Source organism: Ascidia mentula, chromosome 1 (assembly GCF_947561715.1).
Source record: "Ascidia mentula chromosome 1, kaAscMent1.1, whole genome shotgun sequence".
NCBI lineage: Eukaryota > Metazoa > Chordata > Ascidiacea > Phlebobranchia > Ascidiidae > Ascidia > Ascidia mentula.
Window position 1 is genome coordinate 4,263,205 of NC_138566.1, and position 17,866 is coordinate 4,281,070.

Genomic DNA, 17,866 nt, shown 5'->3' on the forward strand with positions numbered 1-17,866 from the left:
AAGAAAAATCATCTGACAATGCTACTCATTCTTGCCAATCCCGATATGGCAAAATAACACAACAAAAACAATATTAACCATCAATGAAGTGTGTGGGGAAGTATTTTTTTTTCTGTTTTCCAGGGAAGGGCCCCTCTCTGCGGATGCCCATGACAATGACCGATCAGTTCTAAAACGATTGTTCAAATATTTACGTCGCGCGGTCCTTTCCATTCCTATTTTACGAGGACGCGTTGTTTTCGCTTTAGAAAAAATTGAGGAAGGTTACAGACATGAAATGTAATCTAATATATTTTTTTTATTTAGAATGGTTTTTATATCTTTAAGCATGATATAGCATCGTGTTGCAGCAGTTTTTCCGATTAAGTTCGGCTATGCGAAACTGTGATTTCATTCACATACAAGAAAGGTTAAAGTTAAGCTCGGATGTGCCTTGAAGTTGTGACTAAGAAATTATTTAAGGAATTTGATTCTCACATGCAAAAAACGTGTATCAGAAAATTGTTTCATAATCGTTTTAAAGGTCATGCTGAAGCTGCCCCAATTCGGAACGTTTGTGACAATTTTTAAACCAGAAATCAATTCGTCAAACTTTCAGATTAAATAGAAACCATCCGCTCTCCCCATGCACGTAACCCTACACCAATCTTTCCGTTTTGGAAAAAAAAATCTTTCCGTAATGGAAAACCCCGTACATTTTTCCAGTCGTCTTTGAATATCATGCCTTTGTTCTCGGTCGTTGCACCACTTTCTTTGGCGCTTTTGTTTGCTTTGGAAACCTATTAAATGGTCGTAGGACCGGTGTTTGACCATAGAATCTACTATTGGCCATTCGTGAAGGTTCAACTACTTTGTGTCTTTGCACCTATACTGTATTTGATAGAGTTCGTCGAAGATGCTTCGCTACATATTTACACTGATCTGTTCAGTGGTGTGTGGAGTGAATGCTTGGTCTGCTCCTTTCCTTCCTGTTTATAACACAGCGACCGCTAATGTCCACAACGGTAAGAAAAAAAATAACTTAAAAATTATTTAATTCATTTTTTCAGTAAAATATTTCGTATCGAACATAACGAAATGAGAAAATATGTATGTACAAAAGATCCATTGTTATGTTTGGGAGCTACAGGCAGCAGTGTACCACTAAAGTGGAAATCTGTGTCTGTAAGAAAGCTAGTCCAGTGCCACAATCACCAGCTGCACTGATAAGACCCTGTTGATCGAGACAGTGTGCGCTACTGTTTGCAGCTAACAAACGATGAATGTTGCAGAGAATAATTGAACTTTACTTTCAGCTAATCCACGTTTTGAAAACCAGAGTAGGAAGTTTTAAATAATGGCGGTTATGTTTTTTGCGGAACACTATAGGGTTAGCCGTTATTGGGAGAACTTAAGATTAAGAAACAATCGAAGTGGATATCCCACAGGGTAAGAAGGCCTCAGTCAACAGATCTGTTGTCCTATGATCTGTTGTTAGACCATACTTTGTCCAAACTGCCACAAGTCTGAGTGATTGATACTATGGGTCTAAGTATGAGACCAGAGACCTTGGTTTGTTTATTTTATATTTAGAATAATTTTTATATCTTTTTACATGACATAGCATCGTGTTGCAGCATTTTTTTCCGAATGACTGCGGCCATACGAAACTGTGCAAATGTGAAATAATACAAAGCGCCTTTTCAAAACCGGATTTAAACAAAATATCAACAGTAATCACAAACAACACAGGCATCACTTGAATTTTACATGGATAGGTATATATAATGAAATGACTTGTGATCTCAATAAATCTTGTTTCAGATTCCCTGTGTCAGCCATCGCTCTTTAACTCATCCGAAGGCATTATCACCTCCCCTTTGTATCCTTCAAGCTATCCAACAGAACTGGATTGTATGTGGAAGATTTACGCCCCAGCAAATAAGGTTAGATCAACAGTTACGACTTGCGGTACCTAATGCAAACAATCTAACATCGATACGACCTCGTCAAAGTAGTTTGAAACCAGAACGAAGGTTTAAGTATTTTCCCCCTAAAACCGTATTTGTCGTGTGACGTAAACTGACTTTGATCAAATGGTTTCACATACCCAATAGATTATTGTTACTGCGTAAATGAACAGAACGTATGCAGGAAATGTCATTGGCACTAATTAAAACACCAACATGCATCAAAACGGGCGCTCATAAAAATAAATTGGTACAAATATCCTTTTGCCGACCAAAAATATACTCGTCGTCAAATAATTTTCAATTGTTTTAACCATGCAATGTTTTCCTTGAACAACTGAACCTGTTTGAAAGGTCTTAAACATGTAATAAGGCCCGAATGTTAGTGAGACTGCTTACATTACCAAACAAATAGATAAAAGGGCGATCCTGCAAATAATGCCATTGCATTAAATATTACTGCACTGTGCAAGTGTTTATTTATAATTCAGGTTCTGGTTGTGACGTTCAACGACATCGACATTGGATATAATTCTGGCGTCTGTTATAACGACTACCTGCAAGTATGGGATGGCGAGGAGTTGGTGAGTGAACGATTACCCGTAAGACAGAGATGCCCAAAGTAATTCATCTCATGTTGCACGCGTTTATAGATTCAAATCGTCTATTTGGATTACGCTTTCAGGCATAAGCGTCTTGCTTCTTTACACAAAGCTATTCGTAAAACTTTACTTACCGACAAGAAGAAACAGTACGTGCTGCAAACGCAATACGAAATCCCCCAATGATAAGCACAATAGTACATTTAGCCTAAACGTAGGTAGTAACTTTTTAGTTAAAACGAAAAACGTTTGTTCATCTGATTGTGGACCTTTAAAAAAGCAAGTTTTGCTACCCCTAAACAGTGTGAGGGTAAAAAGGTTTACAATTGTTCTGAGAGAGATTAAGATGCTTGAAAGTCCAGTAATATTTGCAGTACGCTGGGAGGAAAATTTGTGGAAACATCAAACCCCATGATTTTGCCGCTTTCACCGGCGTCGTCACTGTGAGATTTGTGTCAAGTTTTTTCACCTCAAACACCAGAGGGTTCAATATCAGCTGGCAGAGTACAGGTAACTAAAAGTTCCTGCATAATTGTATACATACAACTACACAAAGTTATTTATTTAAGTAAACTACTTTAGAACATTGCCCTGTAATACGATTCCACATCAGATTAAGAAATAATGTGCAGGCCCAATCGAACTACACATTGTTATAGACAGTGATCAAGTGAACTACCCTGTGATTTGTTGATTGATGTGGGCCACAGAATTTCTAAACTAATTTAAAAATCACAAAACTATTTTAAATGCCTCAAACATTGTACAGATCGATGCAACGCCAACGAATACACATGTTGGAACGGAAGTTGCATTCCTGGCTCCAAATATTGTGATCAAAATAACGATTGTCAGGACAACAGCGACGAAATTGAATGCGGTAAGTCACCGTTGTAAAAACTTTAGGTTTCCTGTATTCCTCTGCTTCCAACACATCATTGTTTGAAATTATTTTCAGCACTGAACGCATTCAATTCTTCCCAATGTGGAAAACCTGCTGTTGCCCCGCAGTTTACTTGGGTAAGCAGTAATATGTACATTGGAAGGAATATCCTGATCAGTTTATATTCACACAAATCCTCACAAAAACTCCATTTTGTGCATTTTAACACGCGGCCATTAAAAAATCTTATCTAATTAGGACCAGAGGATAGTTGGTGGCAACGAAGCAGTTCCAGGCAGCTGGCCGTGGCAGATTGCACTTACCTCAAGTCCGTTTTGGATTTCCTTTTGCGGAGGTTCAATTATCGACGAACGGTGGATTTTAACCGCGGCCCACTGTGTTGACGGCATAGCAAGGTTTCATTCAATGATATTCACATCTTTTCTTCTTAAATATTTAGGTGTCCAAATAACTTTAGCAAAATAAACTTTCATCATTATTAAACTTAAATTGGAATGTAAATATTTCTAAAAATTATGATATTTGTTTGAAGCGAATATCACGTGGTTGCTGGTCGTCATAACAGAACAGGAAATCCTGGAGAAGTTTCAATACAAGCTGATGTGGTCATTATGCACCCCGAATACAGGTTTTTATTGAGTGTTTCTTAGCGTAATTAGCCTTGTTGCATGTAAGACTTTTCTTGGGTGCACTAAAATATTATACAAACATTACAAACCACAGCAGCAGTTGCGTAGCAACCTCAAAATGTTACTGAGCCAAAAATCTGAAATTGTATCACGAGGCAGAAAATGAAAATGTGACTCATTACAAACCCCAGCAGCAGTTGCGTAGCAACCTCATAATGTTACTGAGCCAAAAATTTGAAATTGTATCACGAGGCAGAAAATGAAAATGTGGCCACAAAATGGAAATCATCCAAAAGTTAATCACAAAAATCTTTAGATATTAAGAAGGTATCATGTTGACCAGTTCCCGGCTTTAGCCTATTTCGATAGTCTGTCTCCTATGCCTAATGTAAATACATTCCATTGGTTCTTTGTTCAGATATTTTGACGACGGTTTTGACATTGCGTTGCTCCGACTCAGTCGTTCGTTAATCTTTAGCGACACCATCCGGCCAGTTTGCCTTCCATCGAACACATCCGAGTTCGACATCAAGGATGGAACGACCTGCATTGCAACCGGGTTCGGTGATTTAGGTAACAGCTAAATATTGTCTCTGTTGTACAACCTGTAGAGAAGTAATTCCTTGCCTGTGGTTGGAATTGACTTCAATGCATTTCTTAATTTTCTTTCCAGATTACTACGGTGAAAGTCCTCCCAGTTTGTATCAAGTTCGCTTACCGATTGTAAGCACGGAGAGGTGCCAGGAAAGTTATTCCAACATCAGTGTGGAACTTTATCCCAGCAACATCTGTGCAGGAGATTTAGAAAAAGGCGGGATTAGCACTTGTCAGGTGTTTTATTGTCGTCTATCGTGTAACTTATTATCTTGTGCTAGCATGAGCAGAAACAACAACTTTAATGTTGCTATTGACATATTTCTGTTTACATGTAGTAAAACACGTAATCCCGGTGTATCCAACTTTTGGCCAGCCAAGAACTTTTGAGTGACCCTCGTGACGTTTCAAAATTCCTTTTTTTCTCTCGTCGGCAGGGCAAATTTTACCGATTTCACCCAATCATGTCCAGCAATAAAATAAGTGCACCCTGTTGGAGAATGGTTGCCTTCAGTCGAAAAACAAACCGAAAATTTGTTGATTATATCCCCCGAAATATAATTTTTGTCACCTTGTTTCTTAGAAATGTTTAATGTTATAAGTCGAGAGACATGGGCGACGTAAATATTTGCAAGGACTTGCATTTCGAATATTAGCAACAAGCACTTTGCAATCGTATATCAATAATTTGTATTTTCTGAGACTGCATCTCACTCTTTACATTATTTTGTAATTCAGGGTGATTCCGGTGGCCCGTTACAATGCTTCATAGGTGACACGTGGTACGTAGTTGGTGTCACTTCCTACGGGGTGGCATGTGCTGCACCTGGATTCCCTGGAGTCTACACCAGAGTCTCCTGGTTTCAGGAATGGATCGAACAGAGTAAGCTTGTACAAATTCAACCACACTTAGTCAGTTTCAATCACACAAGATTGTGTTTCGTACTGATGGTTCCGTCACACACAGCGGTTTTGTGATCGTCAATAACACAAGCGGTATGCAAATCTTAACATTGGGTGATTACCTACTTCGCCGTGACCCCCACGTTATACGTCCGTTCAAGCGACTAACTATGTGCACAAAAGCATATATATTATGTGGGAATAATATATATATTTCCTCCAAAAGATTAATTACATATCAAAATACATACTGTAATAAGTTTTTGCCAAACTATGTTCAAGCGATTATTCAAATTTGCTTTATTATGTTAAATTTTATTAAACTTCGACGGTTAAATTTTCTGAACTATACACTTTTTTCACACCCCACTCACATTTAGTAAGTTGGATGCAGAACGAAATTACGACATTCATAAGCAACGTGCAGGAATTATCGGTACTGGCCTAGGTTAGAGGACGGGATGCGCAAATATTTTTCGGTGCCACTATAAACAATTTAGTTTCTCTTCACCTAAATAAGGGAACAAACAACCACTCAACATAATTTATTGCCAATCTTGCGTTATGGGGTTAAAAACGAAAATCGAAAAAGAACATTGTTTTGTTTCCAAACAAAAGAATGCATATGAAGATAAGCATGCTATAGGCAGTATGCAAATAGGTAATGCATCTGATTAATTTTGTATATTTTCAGATTTAAATGGAAATCACACAGGTGAGTAACAATGGTTTTTCCAAAGAGTTAGACCGATGAAAAAAGAGATACTATAATGAAATTGATTTAACCCTCAACGTCCAAGCAATTGATTACTGAATTTACTGAATTTGGTCACTGACTTCTCCTATTGGTTTACTTTCACCAAACAGTTCCACCACCTGGAAACGAGTGCGGAATGACAAATTACTCAGCGCCCTCTGGTGTAATTACGTCACCGGGATATCCCAACGATTACGACGACAATCTTCATTGCGAATATATCATCACTAGTCCAGTCGGCATGGTATATGTTTAATTCAATTTTGCATAGTTTATGATGAGGATGCGGTTTTCCATTTGAGGATACTTTTAGCTTAAATTTGGTTAAACACGATTTGTCGATTTTTGACAGGTAATTGAAATACGCTTTACTCACTTTGATGTTGAGTCTGGGGGTTCAGATTGTGCATTCGATTACGTTGAAGTTTACTACGGACACGAACAGGTAAACTCGAATGTTACACGAAGTAGTAATAATCCCAACTTAGCTTGTTTGGTTTAGAATGCGTGGGGAAAGTTTTGCGGTTCGCAAAATCCCGGAATTTTCCCTGCTTTTTCGAACACAGTCAGGATTGTGTTTCACACTGATGATTCTGTCACACAGAGCGGTTTTGTGATCGTCTATAACACAACCGGTATGAGGGCTAATGTTTTAAATCTGAATATTGGTTGAACCAACTAATTCGCCACAATGCGCAAATTTTCTATTCGTATTATCCGAATAGGTTATTATGGCGCACGAAGGTCAATTACAGGAAAACAATTTTCCCCAGAACCAATGAAATATTCAAGTATATGATGTAACAAATTTTTGCAAAAAATATGAAAGCATTTGTCGTAATTTGCTTTATTAGTTTGTCACTATTGTTTTTTGAAAACTGCTTATGTCCTCTACACAATGCACACAATAACCAGATGCAATCTAATATAAGTACTTTCTTCATGCATATTGTTGCAATGGTGGATATTTTCCAATGTTCGTGGATGGCGTGCGCAAATACTTTTGGTGCGATTGAAAAATTCCTAATTTATCTTTGCTCAAAAAAGTAAGGAAAATGCACTTTAGCGCCCACTCAAATAGCGTGTTGCAAACTCAACACAATTTACTGCCAATCTTGTATCATGAGGTAAAAACGCAAATCATAAAAGAACATTGTTTAGTATCTAAACATAAGAATGCATGTGATGAAAGCCATGCTATTGACAGTATGTAAATGAGAAATGTATTTTTTGTATCTGAATAATTTTCTATTTACTTCAGATTTCAATGGAAATTACACTGGTAAGTAACATTGATTGTTCCGAAGACGTTACACTCTTTTTTAAAGCAAAACTAATCGATCTGATTTAACCCTCAGCGTCCATGCAATTTATTACTGATTTCACTGAATTTATCATTAAATTTTCTTATTGGTATTATTGCTTCCGCCAAACAGTTGCAACTGTTCCACCACCTGGAAACGAGTGCGGAATGACAAATTACACAGCGCCCTCTGGCGTAATTACATCACCGGGATATCCCAACGATTACGACGACAATCTTCATTGCGAATATATCATCACTAGTCCAGCCGACATGGTAGATATGTTCATCCAAATATTACATAGTTTATGATGACAATGCGATATTCCATTCGAGGATACTTTTAGCTTATTTTCAGTTAAACATGATTTGTCAATTTTTGACAGGCAATTGAAATACACTTTACTCACTTTGATGTTGAGTCTGGAGGTTTAGATTGTACATACGATTACGTTGAAGTTTACTACGGACACGAACAGGTAAACTCGAATGTTACACGATGTAACAATATTCTTAACTCAGTTTGTTTTGTTTAGAATGCATGGGGAAAGTTTTGCGGTTCGCAAAATCCCGGAAATTTCCCAGCTTTCCCGAACACAGTCAGGATTGTGTTTCACACTGACCATATCATCACATACAGCGGTTTTGTGATCGTCTATAACACAAGCGGTATGCGAGCTAATGTTTTATATTTAAATCTGAACATTGGGTGATTCTCCTATTTCGCCGTGATGTCCAAATTCTAGACATCAGTTCTAGCGTGGTTAATCAAAATAAACGCAAATTAGAAAAGAACATTGATTTGTTTCTAAACAAAAGAATGCATATGATAATAACCATGCTATAGGCAGTATGTAAATAAGTAATGTATTTTTTGGCATCTGATTAGTTTTCTATTTATTTCAGATTTCAATGGCACTGGTAAGTAACATTGCTTGTTGCGAAGAAGTTATAATTTTTATCATTAAATTTTCTTATTGGTATTATTACTTCCGCCAAACAGTTCCAACTCTTCCCCCACCTGGGTACGAGTGCGGATTGACAAATCACACAGCGCCCTCTGGTGTAATTACCTCACCGAGATATCCCAACCATTACTACAACAATCTCAATTGCGAATATATCATCACTAGTCCAGGCGATATGGTAGATATGTTCATGCTTTTACTAGGACGCGCTCTTTATATTCCCCTCCTAACAAAATAGTAAAATTAGTTTTCTTCTTGAACCACTGCTGTGTTTGGGTCGATTAGACATTTTTTATTTTGCTTATGCAGTTATGGCCCTACCTTATATAACACCGGTATTAATAGCATTTAATTTATTTGTTTACTATAACACTTCACCCTTTACCTGCTGATGCATTTAACTAGCAACTACTCAACTACTTTTTTACCATATTAATACTCACTGTACAAGTGTTTATTTATAATTCAGGTTTTGGTTGTAACATTCAACGATATCGACATTGGATATAATTCTGGCGTCTGTTACGACGACTACCTGCAAGTATGGGATGGCGAGGAGTTGGTGAGTGAACGATTACCCGTAAGACAGAGATGTCCAAAGTAATTCATTTCATGTTGCCCGCGTTTATAGATTCAAATCGTCTATTTGGATTACGCTTTCAGGCATAAGCGTCTTGCTTCTTTACACAAAGCTATTCGTAAAACTTTACTTACCGACAAGAAACATTACGTGCTACAAACGTAATACGAAATCCCCAGTGATAAGCACAATAGTACATCTAGACTAAACGTGGGTATTTATTATATAGTTTAAACGAAAAACGTTTGTCCACGTGCGACTTCACCTGAAACATGGCCCTTTAAAACAACAAGTTTTGTTAACCCTAGAAGTGTGAGGGTATAGTTTTTTTTATTGTTACGACGCTTGAAAGTCCAGTAATATTTGCAGTACGCTGGAAGGAAAATTTGTGGAAACTTGAAACCCCATGATTTTGCCGCTTACACCGGCGTCGTCACTGTGAGATTTGTGTCAAGTTATTACACCTCAAACACCAGAGGTTTCAACATCAGCTGGCACAGTACAGGTAACAAAAGTAAAATCAGTTTTTCTTTTGAGATCATTTACTATCAAAGTCTCTGTGATTGATTTGGGCCGAGGAATTTGTAAACGAATCAAAAAATATCACAAAACTATTTAAAATGTTTAAACATTATACAGATCGATGCAACGCCAACGAATACACATGTTGGAACGGGAGTTGCATTCCTGGCTCCAAATATTGTGATCAAAATAACGATTGTCAGGACAACAGCGACGAAATTGAATGCGGTAAGTCACTGTTGTGAAAAACTTTGGTTTCCTGTATTCCTCTGCTTCGAACACACTGTCTTTTAAAATTATTTTCAGCACTGAACGCATTCAATTCTTCTCAATGTGGAAAACCTGCTGTTGCCCCGCAGTTTACTTGGGTAAGCAGTAATATGTGTATTGGAAGGAATATGTTATGTATGCTAAATACTATCATCCTGATCAGTTCCTGACAAAAACTCCATTTTGTGCATTTTAACACAGGGCCATTAAAAAATCTTATCTAATTAGGACCAGAGGATAGTTGGTGGCAACGAAGCAGTTCCAGGCAGCTGGCCGTGGCAGATTGCACTTACCTCAAGTCCGTTTTGGATTTCCTTTTGCGGAGGTTCAATTATCAACGAACGGTGGATTTTAACCGCGGCCCACTGTGTTGACGGCATAGCAAGGTCTCATTCAATGATATTCACATCTTTTCTTCTTAAATATTTAAGTGTCCAAATAACTTTAGCAAAATAAACTTTCATCATTATTGAACTTAAAGTGAAATATAAATATTTCTAAAAATGATGATATTTGTTTGAAGAGAATATCACGTGGTTGCTGGTCGTCATAACAGAACAGGAAATCCTGGAGAAGTTTCAATACAAGCTGATGTGGTCATTATGCACCCCGAATACAGGTTTTTATTGAGTGTTTCTTAGCGTAATTAGCCTTGTTGCATGTAAGACTTTTCTTGGGTGCACTAAAATATTATACAAACATTACAAACCACAGCAGCAGTTGCGTAGCAACCTCAAAATGTTACTGAGCCAAAAATCTGAAATTGTATCACGAGGCAGAAAATGAAAATGTGACTCATTACAAACCCCAGCAGCAGTTGCGTAGCAACCTCATAATGTTACTGAGCCAAAAATTTGAAATTGTATCACGAGGCAGAAAATGAAAATGTGGCCACAAAATGGATATCATCCAAAAGTTAATCATAAAAATCTTTAGATATTAAGAAGGTATCATGTTGACCAGTTCCCGGCTTTAGCCTATTTCGATAGTCTGTCTCCTATGCCTAATGTAAATACATTCCATTGGTTCTTTGTTCAGATATTTCGACGACGGTTTTGACATTGCGCTACTCCGACTTAGTCGTTCGTTAATCTTTAGCGACACCATCCGGCCAGTTTGCCTTCCATCGAACACATCCGAGTTCGACATCAAGGATGGAACGATTTGCATTGCAACCGGGTTCGGTGATTTAGGTAACAGCTAAATATTGTCTCTGTTGTACAACCTGTAGAGAAGTAATTCCTTGCCTGTGGTTGGAATTGACTTCAATGCATTTCTTAATTTTCTTTCCAGATTACTACGGTGAAAGTCCTCCCAGTTTGTATCAAGTTCGCTTACCGATTGTAAGCACGGAGAGGTGCCAGGAAAGTTATTCCAACATCAGTGTGGAACTTTATCCCAGTAACATTTGTGCAGGAGATATAGAAAAAGGCGGGATTAGCACTTGTCAGGTGTTTTATTGTCGTCTATCGTGTAACTTATTATCTTGTGCTAGCATGAGCAGAAACAACAATTTTAATGTTGCTATTGACATATTTCTGTTTACATGTAGTAAAACACGTAATCCCGGTGTATCCAACTTTTGGCCAGTCAAGAACTTTTGAGTGACCCTCGTGACGTTTCAAAATTCCTTTTTTTCTCTCGTCGGCAGGGCAAATTTTACCGATTTCACCCAATCATGTCCAGCAATAAAATAAGTGCACCCTGTTCAGCTGGAGAATGGTTGCCTTCAGTCGAAAAACAAACCGAAAATTTGTTGATTATATCCCCCGAAATATAATTTTTGTCACCTTGTTTCTTAGAAATGTTTAATGTTATAAGTCGAGAGACATGGTCAACGTAAATATTTGCAAGGACTTGCATTTCGAATATTAGCAACAAGCACTTTGCAATCCTATATCAATAATTCGTATTTTCTGTGACTGCATCTCACTCTTTACATTATTTTGTAATTCAGGGTGATTCCGGTGGCCCGTTACAGTGCTTCATAGGTGACACGTGGTACGTGGTTGGTGTCACTTCCTACGGGGTGGCATGTGCTGCACCTGGATTCCCTGGAGTCTACACCAGAGTTTCCTGGTTCCAGGAATGGATCGAACAGAGTAAGCTTGTACAAATCCAATCAGACTTATTCATTTTACCGAACACAGTCATGATTGTGTTTCATACTGGCAATATGATCAACCGTAGCGGTTTTGTAATCGTCTATGACACAACCGGTATGAGAGCTAATGTTTTATATTTAAATCTGAATATTGGGTGATTCTCATGCTTCGCCGTGACGCCCAAATTCTATATATCGGTTTAAACGGGGTAAATGATTTAGGTGCACGTAAGTTTATTGCAGTGGGATACTTTCTTCCGAAAATTAATGACATTGTAACGCATGATGTATGAAATATTTGCATTCGTCCAAATTTGCTACATTAGTTGGTCAGTAATAATGTATTAAAATCCAAACACAGCGATCTTCAGACAGCTCAGATCGATTTATTTAGAGAAAAATATATTTCGCCTAAAAACGGCATCATCAGTTTCTCCATTTACCAAAACTGCCAAAAAGGAAAAACAGAAAGGAAAAAGTCAAGAATCTAACGCAAAAAGGTTACGCAAGCTAAAAATAAATAAAAATTAATGAAAACTATAAAAATATTCAGGTTTCAAGCATTAACTAAAAAATAATAAAAGTATGAATTAACTGCATGTGGTCAGACCTGTCTGTACTACTTTGCTTTCAAAAAACCACTGGCGCTGACACCGAGTGAGCACACAAACATACAGAAGCAACTGAATGTAAAAACAGAACAAAAGTGGAAGGGCTTGTTTTCGCTGTAACGGGTTGATGACTTTTCCTGTGTTGTTAACCTGTTTTATCGTCTTATCAGTCACCGAGTCTTATCGGTCACACCTGTTCGCCCACAGGCCTACCTGTCCGCAGTTCGTGACGTCCATTCCCCTTCCACTTTTGTTCTGTTTTTACATTCAGTTGCTTCTGTATGTTTGTGTGCTCACTCGGTGTCAGCGCCAGTGATTTTTGAAAGCAAAGTAGTACAGACAGGTCTGACCACATGCAGTTAATTCATACTTTTATTATTTTTTAGTTAATGCTTGAAACCTGAATATTTTTATAGTTTTCATTAATTTTTATTTATTTTTAGCTTGCGTAACCTTTTTGCGTTAGATTCTTGACTTTTTCCTTTCTGTTTTTCCTTTTTGGCAGTTTTGGTAAATGGAGAAACTGATGATGCCGTTTTTAGGCGAAATATATTTTTCTCTAAATAAATCGATCTGAGCTGTCTGAAGATCGCTGTGTTTGGATTTTAATACATTATTATTGATACGGTGTGCGATCGACAGCCTGCCAGGGGCCTTTGGTTTTTTTGATCCAGATTTGATTTACTAATCACATTAGTTGGTCAGTATGCTTAATTCCTCTACACAACGCACACAATAACCAGATGCAATATATAATGTGTGCACTTGTTGCAATGCTCAGAGAAATACTTTTGGTGCGTTTGAAAATGTCATAATTTCTATTTTTTAAACAAAAAATAATTAAAGAAACTGCACATTTGCGCCCATTTAAGTAGCTTGCTGCAAACTTAACACAATTCATTGCCAACCTTGTGTTATCAGTTATAAAACGCAAATTAGAAAAGAACATTGTTTTGTTTCTAAACAAAAGAATACATATCATGATAACCATGCTACATAGGCAGTATGTAAATGAGTAATGTATTTTGGCATCTGATTAATTTTCTATTTATTTCAGATTTCAATGGCACTGGTGAGTGACATTGCTTGTTGCGAAGAAGTTATAATTTTATAATTAAATTTTCTTATTGGTATTATTACTTCCGCCAAACAGTTCCAACTCTTCCCCCACCTGGAAACGAGTGCGGAATGACAAATTACACAGCGCCCTCTGGTGTAATTACGTCACCGGGATATCCCAACGATTACGACGACAATCTCAATTGCGAATACATCATCACTAGTCCAGCCGATATGGTAAATATGTTTATAAAAATTTCTCTGTAATATAGACACTGTAATGAGAATTAGGTTTTTTATTTATGTAGTCTTCTATTTAACGTAAGAACAGTCTATTTATGGATATCTTGCCTCTTCAATTTAGTTTTCTCTATAAAAACGTTCCATCATAATTTTCCGTTTCATAAAGGCGATTGAAATACGCTTTACTCACTTTGATGTTGAGTTTGGAGGTTCACGCTGTCCATACGATTACGTTGAAGTTTACGACGGAAGCGAACTGGTAAGCTCAAAAGAATAATAAAGTAGCATTAATCTCAACTATGCTTGTTTGGTTTAGTATACAGGCAAAAGGTTTTGCGGTTTGCAACGTCCAGGAAATTTCTCGGCCTTTTCCAACACAGTAAGGATCGTTTTTGGCACGGACAGTTCCGTCACACATACTGGTTTCCAGATCGTCTACACCACAATCGGTATGAAGGCAATTGTTTGTTTTCCTGATTGCTTAGCGTTTACCACACTAAAAAACAAATTCTAAAATCCGCATTCGTTTTAGTGGCTTCTTCTAGGAGCTTTGTGTGGTATTTCTGTTGGAACAACAATTTGTATTGGGTGGCTGAGAAATACTATGCAAACGTCGGTTAAATCAGGGAATTCTGAACCATATATCTATACACACGCGTTTTTAGTTGTGAATTTAGTAAAATGGTAGCCCTATTCGATAAACTTTTGTAGTTTAATCGCAGTAATGCCGCAATTGTATTTCTTATTAATCCATTTAGTAGGTATTGCAAAACGCAAATAGTTTGATTTGCAAACGCCATACTAATATTTGTTTCTTTTAAGCCCGTTGCCAAAATGACCAGTATACTTGCTGGGACGGCACATGCATTTCCGGATTGAAGCAGTGTGATGGTGTAAGCGACTGCCCGCAAGGAGATGATGAAATAGAATGCGGTAAGTCGGCAAGCATTTGTATGACACAGCTACACTGGTTTCCAACAACTAATGTATTTCAGTGCAAGGTGTTGGAGACACTGATCATTGCGGAATTGTTGATGTACCACCAAAATTTACCTGGGTAAAGTTTTAAGTGGAATAAATCGTGTATGCATGCAACCGGTAATCTGTACCAACATATTTGGTACAAAAATAAACATATATTTACAAGATTTGGTATTAAAAATATATCATTAAATCTACATGTAATTTTAAACAATACAAATACAGGATCCGCGCATCGTGGGTGGAAGTGCAGCTAATCCCGGTTCTTATCCTTGGATGGCAATGCTCACAGACGACGACGACAACTTTTTCTGCGGTGGAACGATCATCACAGACAACGTGATTCTCACGGCGGCTCACTGCGTTCATAACCTGCCATTCACCAGTTTTGCTGTTCATGTCGGAATACACAAAGAAAGTGACAGTGGACAAAGGTTTCAAGTTGCAAGAGTAACAATGCATGAAGATTACGGAAGGTGTAACTTCTCACACAAAGTATCGCCTTTAATTAGTAGTTTTTGAGAGCCCACCTATTTTTCATTTTAGTACTGTTAATGGAAGTGACATCGCCCTTCTGAAGCTTAACGGAACTATCACGTACACAAGCATAGTAAAACCTATCTGCATCCCTCCATCATCACAAGGAAGATTCGAGATCCCGGATAAAACCCGTTGCATAGCAACCGGTTGGGGATCAGTCGCACCGCCCGATTACGGTAACTTTTCCGTTTCTGTTGCAAATAAGAATTGTGTTTGTTTTTTTTGAAAAAATCCTGTTAGTTTTTTTCTTAATACGACCTCGACAGTTGCCACAATTCAAATCTCTAAACATATAAATAAATAAATATGTTTCAAGGATTCCAGCTTCCTGGGGAGTTGTTTCAAGTTCGTCTACCGATAGTAAGCCAGGAAAAGTGCAATGGAAGTTACATTGGACTACTACATGACTCACAAATATGCGCAGGCAACTACATAAGAGGAGGCGCGGATACTTGTCAGGTGAGATTCCCTATGTTTGTTAGTAATAGTTTTTCTTCTATTCTTTCCTTTTTTAATTTATTCTATTTTCTTTAATTTTATCAATTCTTTATCTTTATCAATTCCTAACCTCACCAAATTTTGGTTACGTTGCATTCTACTGTGATGTGACGGTCATCCGATATAACCAGCAGAGACAGAAACTTTGCTCGTAACTTCAGAATAAGTGCCAACAAAACATATCTATTTGTCACTAATTACCCCAACCCGATTTTGTAATGTCACTCTTGCAAAATAATGGCATCCAGGGCGACTCCGGTGGTCCACTGAGCTGCTTGATCGGAGAAACATCCTGGTACCAGATTGGAATCACTTCGTTCGGATACGGTTGTGGACAACCAGAATACCCTGGAGTTTATACAAGGGTCTCATCATTCTATCAATGGATAATTGACAGTAAGAGTGTTTCTACTTACTTTACATCTTTTACCGCGCAGTCCGGCGTAAGATCTTGACTAAGCAACCAAAATTAAATTTACTAATTCTTTTTAGACGTAGCGGATGATCTGCCTCCTCCGTACACAGAGTTGAAGCAAACATCTACAACAACAACAACAACAACTACAACAACCACATCAAATCCCACTACAACTACACCAGTAGCAACAACATCAAGCGCCAAAGTACCAACATCAATGAAAGCTCCTATTTTTGTTTTAAGTGCATGTTTCATGAAGTTCGTTGGATGGATTGTTGGTTAGAGATGATTGTGGTGTAATAGCAGTTCCCTTTTTTACAAATGTAAAATTAAACTAATTGGGAAAAATTGATTGAAATTTGATTTTTCTTTGTTAACAGCACGTTTTTCTGGAAAATAGTTTTATCATATTTGAATTGATCTGTGTGTTGATACAATTTGTATTCGCTTGGTCGAACAACCAACATAAAATGTTAGGCCACGCCACCACAAGTGAACCATATCCTATGTTTACAGTGAAATATAATTACATACTTTATCTCATCAAAGTCTGCACATATCCTGCTTTTGTAATCTGCGTTTATACAACATATTGGCAATAAACTATTTGTAATTCCTAAGCAAAAAAGTATGTGGTCTAACCAGTTGGAATACGTGGGCTATAGTTTCTGTACCATGTGCTAATTTGCACTGTATGATATATTGCAAAGCACCAGAGAAGAACCACTGTGAGGCACTCACCTGAAAAACGGTCCCACAAAATTTACATATTTAAGATTGACTTATTAGAAAATTGATCTGAACCCAATTTGTCCACTCTTTTTTTATCGTTGTTTAATTTCACGAGGAAAAGGCATCCGCAGATATAACAGAATTGGTATCGAGTACAACTGATTGAAGGGAAAAAATATTTTGAGCCTTAAAAAGCAGACTGTCGTTGATATCAGTAGCATATTATTTAATACTCTGTGGTAGACGTCCTTGTGGTGGTGCTGCGCTTTTGCCGCCACAATCACAAACATGTTGGACGCCAGTAGTTCAGTTCCATTACTCCTGTCCTGTCCGGTTTGTTTTTGTATATATGTGTAAAACGGAATTTGATATGGCATATCCCGTAAGGCTTTTGGGAATTTGTATTCTGCTGTCTTTTAGATGTGGAATTTGTGGCACGCCTCTACAATATATATAATGTCACCTCTGCACAGAACGTTGTAGTACCGATAACAGTGGACGATTCTGAATTTTCAGTGCTTCATAGTGGTGACGTCACACAAACTCATATCCGGTCGTACAAAATGTGGGGGCCGATTTGGAAAGGAGAAAAGCGCGGCCCATACTTCGTCAAACCGGTGAACTGTGGCCGGTTTCGCCAATATTGCAAGACACTTTTTTAAATGAGTGATAGTTAATACTGGTAGAACAAAAGGTGTT

General features: G+C 37.7%; 1 protein-coding gene across 1 annotated transcript; it reads left to right on the forward strand.

The window, feature by feature from the left end:
• Positions 1-1,521: 1,521 nt before the first annotated feature.
• Positions 1,522-16,718, forward strand: LOC145891114 (transmembrane protease serine 9-like). The gene is made up of 41 exons (XM_082981910.1): positions 1,522-1,531; positions 1,804-1,925; positions 2,441-2,533; positions 2,926-3,061; positions 3,321-3,431; positions 3,510-3,571; positions 3,693-3,850; positions 3,988-4,083; positions 4,503-4,657; positions 4,758-4,915; positions 5,417-5,594; positions 6,276-6,296; positions 6,449-6,582; positions 6,691-6,783; positions 6,841-6,973; positions 7,600-7,620; positions 7,775-7,917; positions 8,028-8,120; positions 8,178-8,310; positions 8,548-8,562; positions 8,645-8,787; positions 9,079-9,189; positions 9,559-9,694; positions 9,829-9,939; positions 10,018-10,079; positions 10,210-10,367; positions 10,505-10,600; positions 11,020-11,174; positions 11,275-11,432; positions 11,939-12,083; positions 13,754-13,768; positions 13,850-13,992; positions 14,165-14,257; positions 14,315-14,447; positions 14,821-14,931; positions 14,994-15,055; positions 15,205-15,455; positions 15,526-15,695; positions 15,836-15,978; positions 16,266-16,413; positions 16,510-16,718. The coding sequence occupies exons 1-41, from the start codon at positions 1,522-1,524 to the stop codon at positions 16,716-16,718; spliced, it is 4,818 nt and encodes a 1,605-aa protein (XP_082838036.1).
• Positions 16,719-17,866: the final 1,148 nt, after the last annotated feature.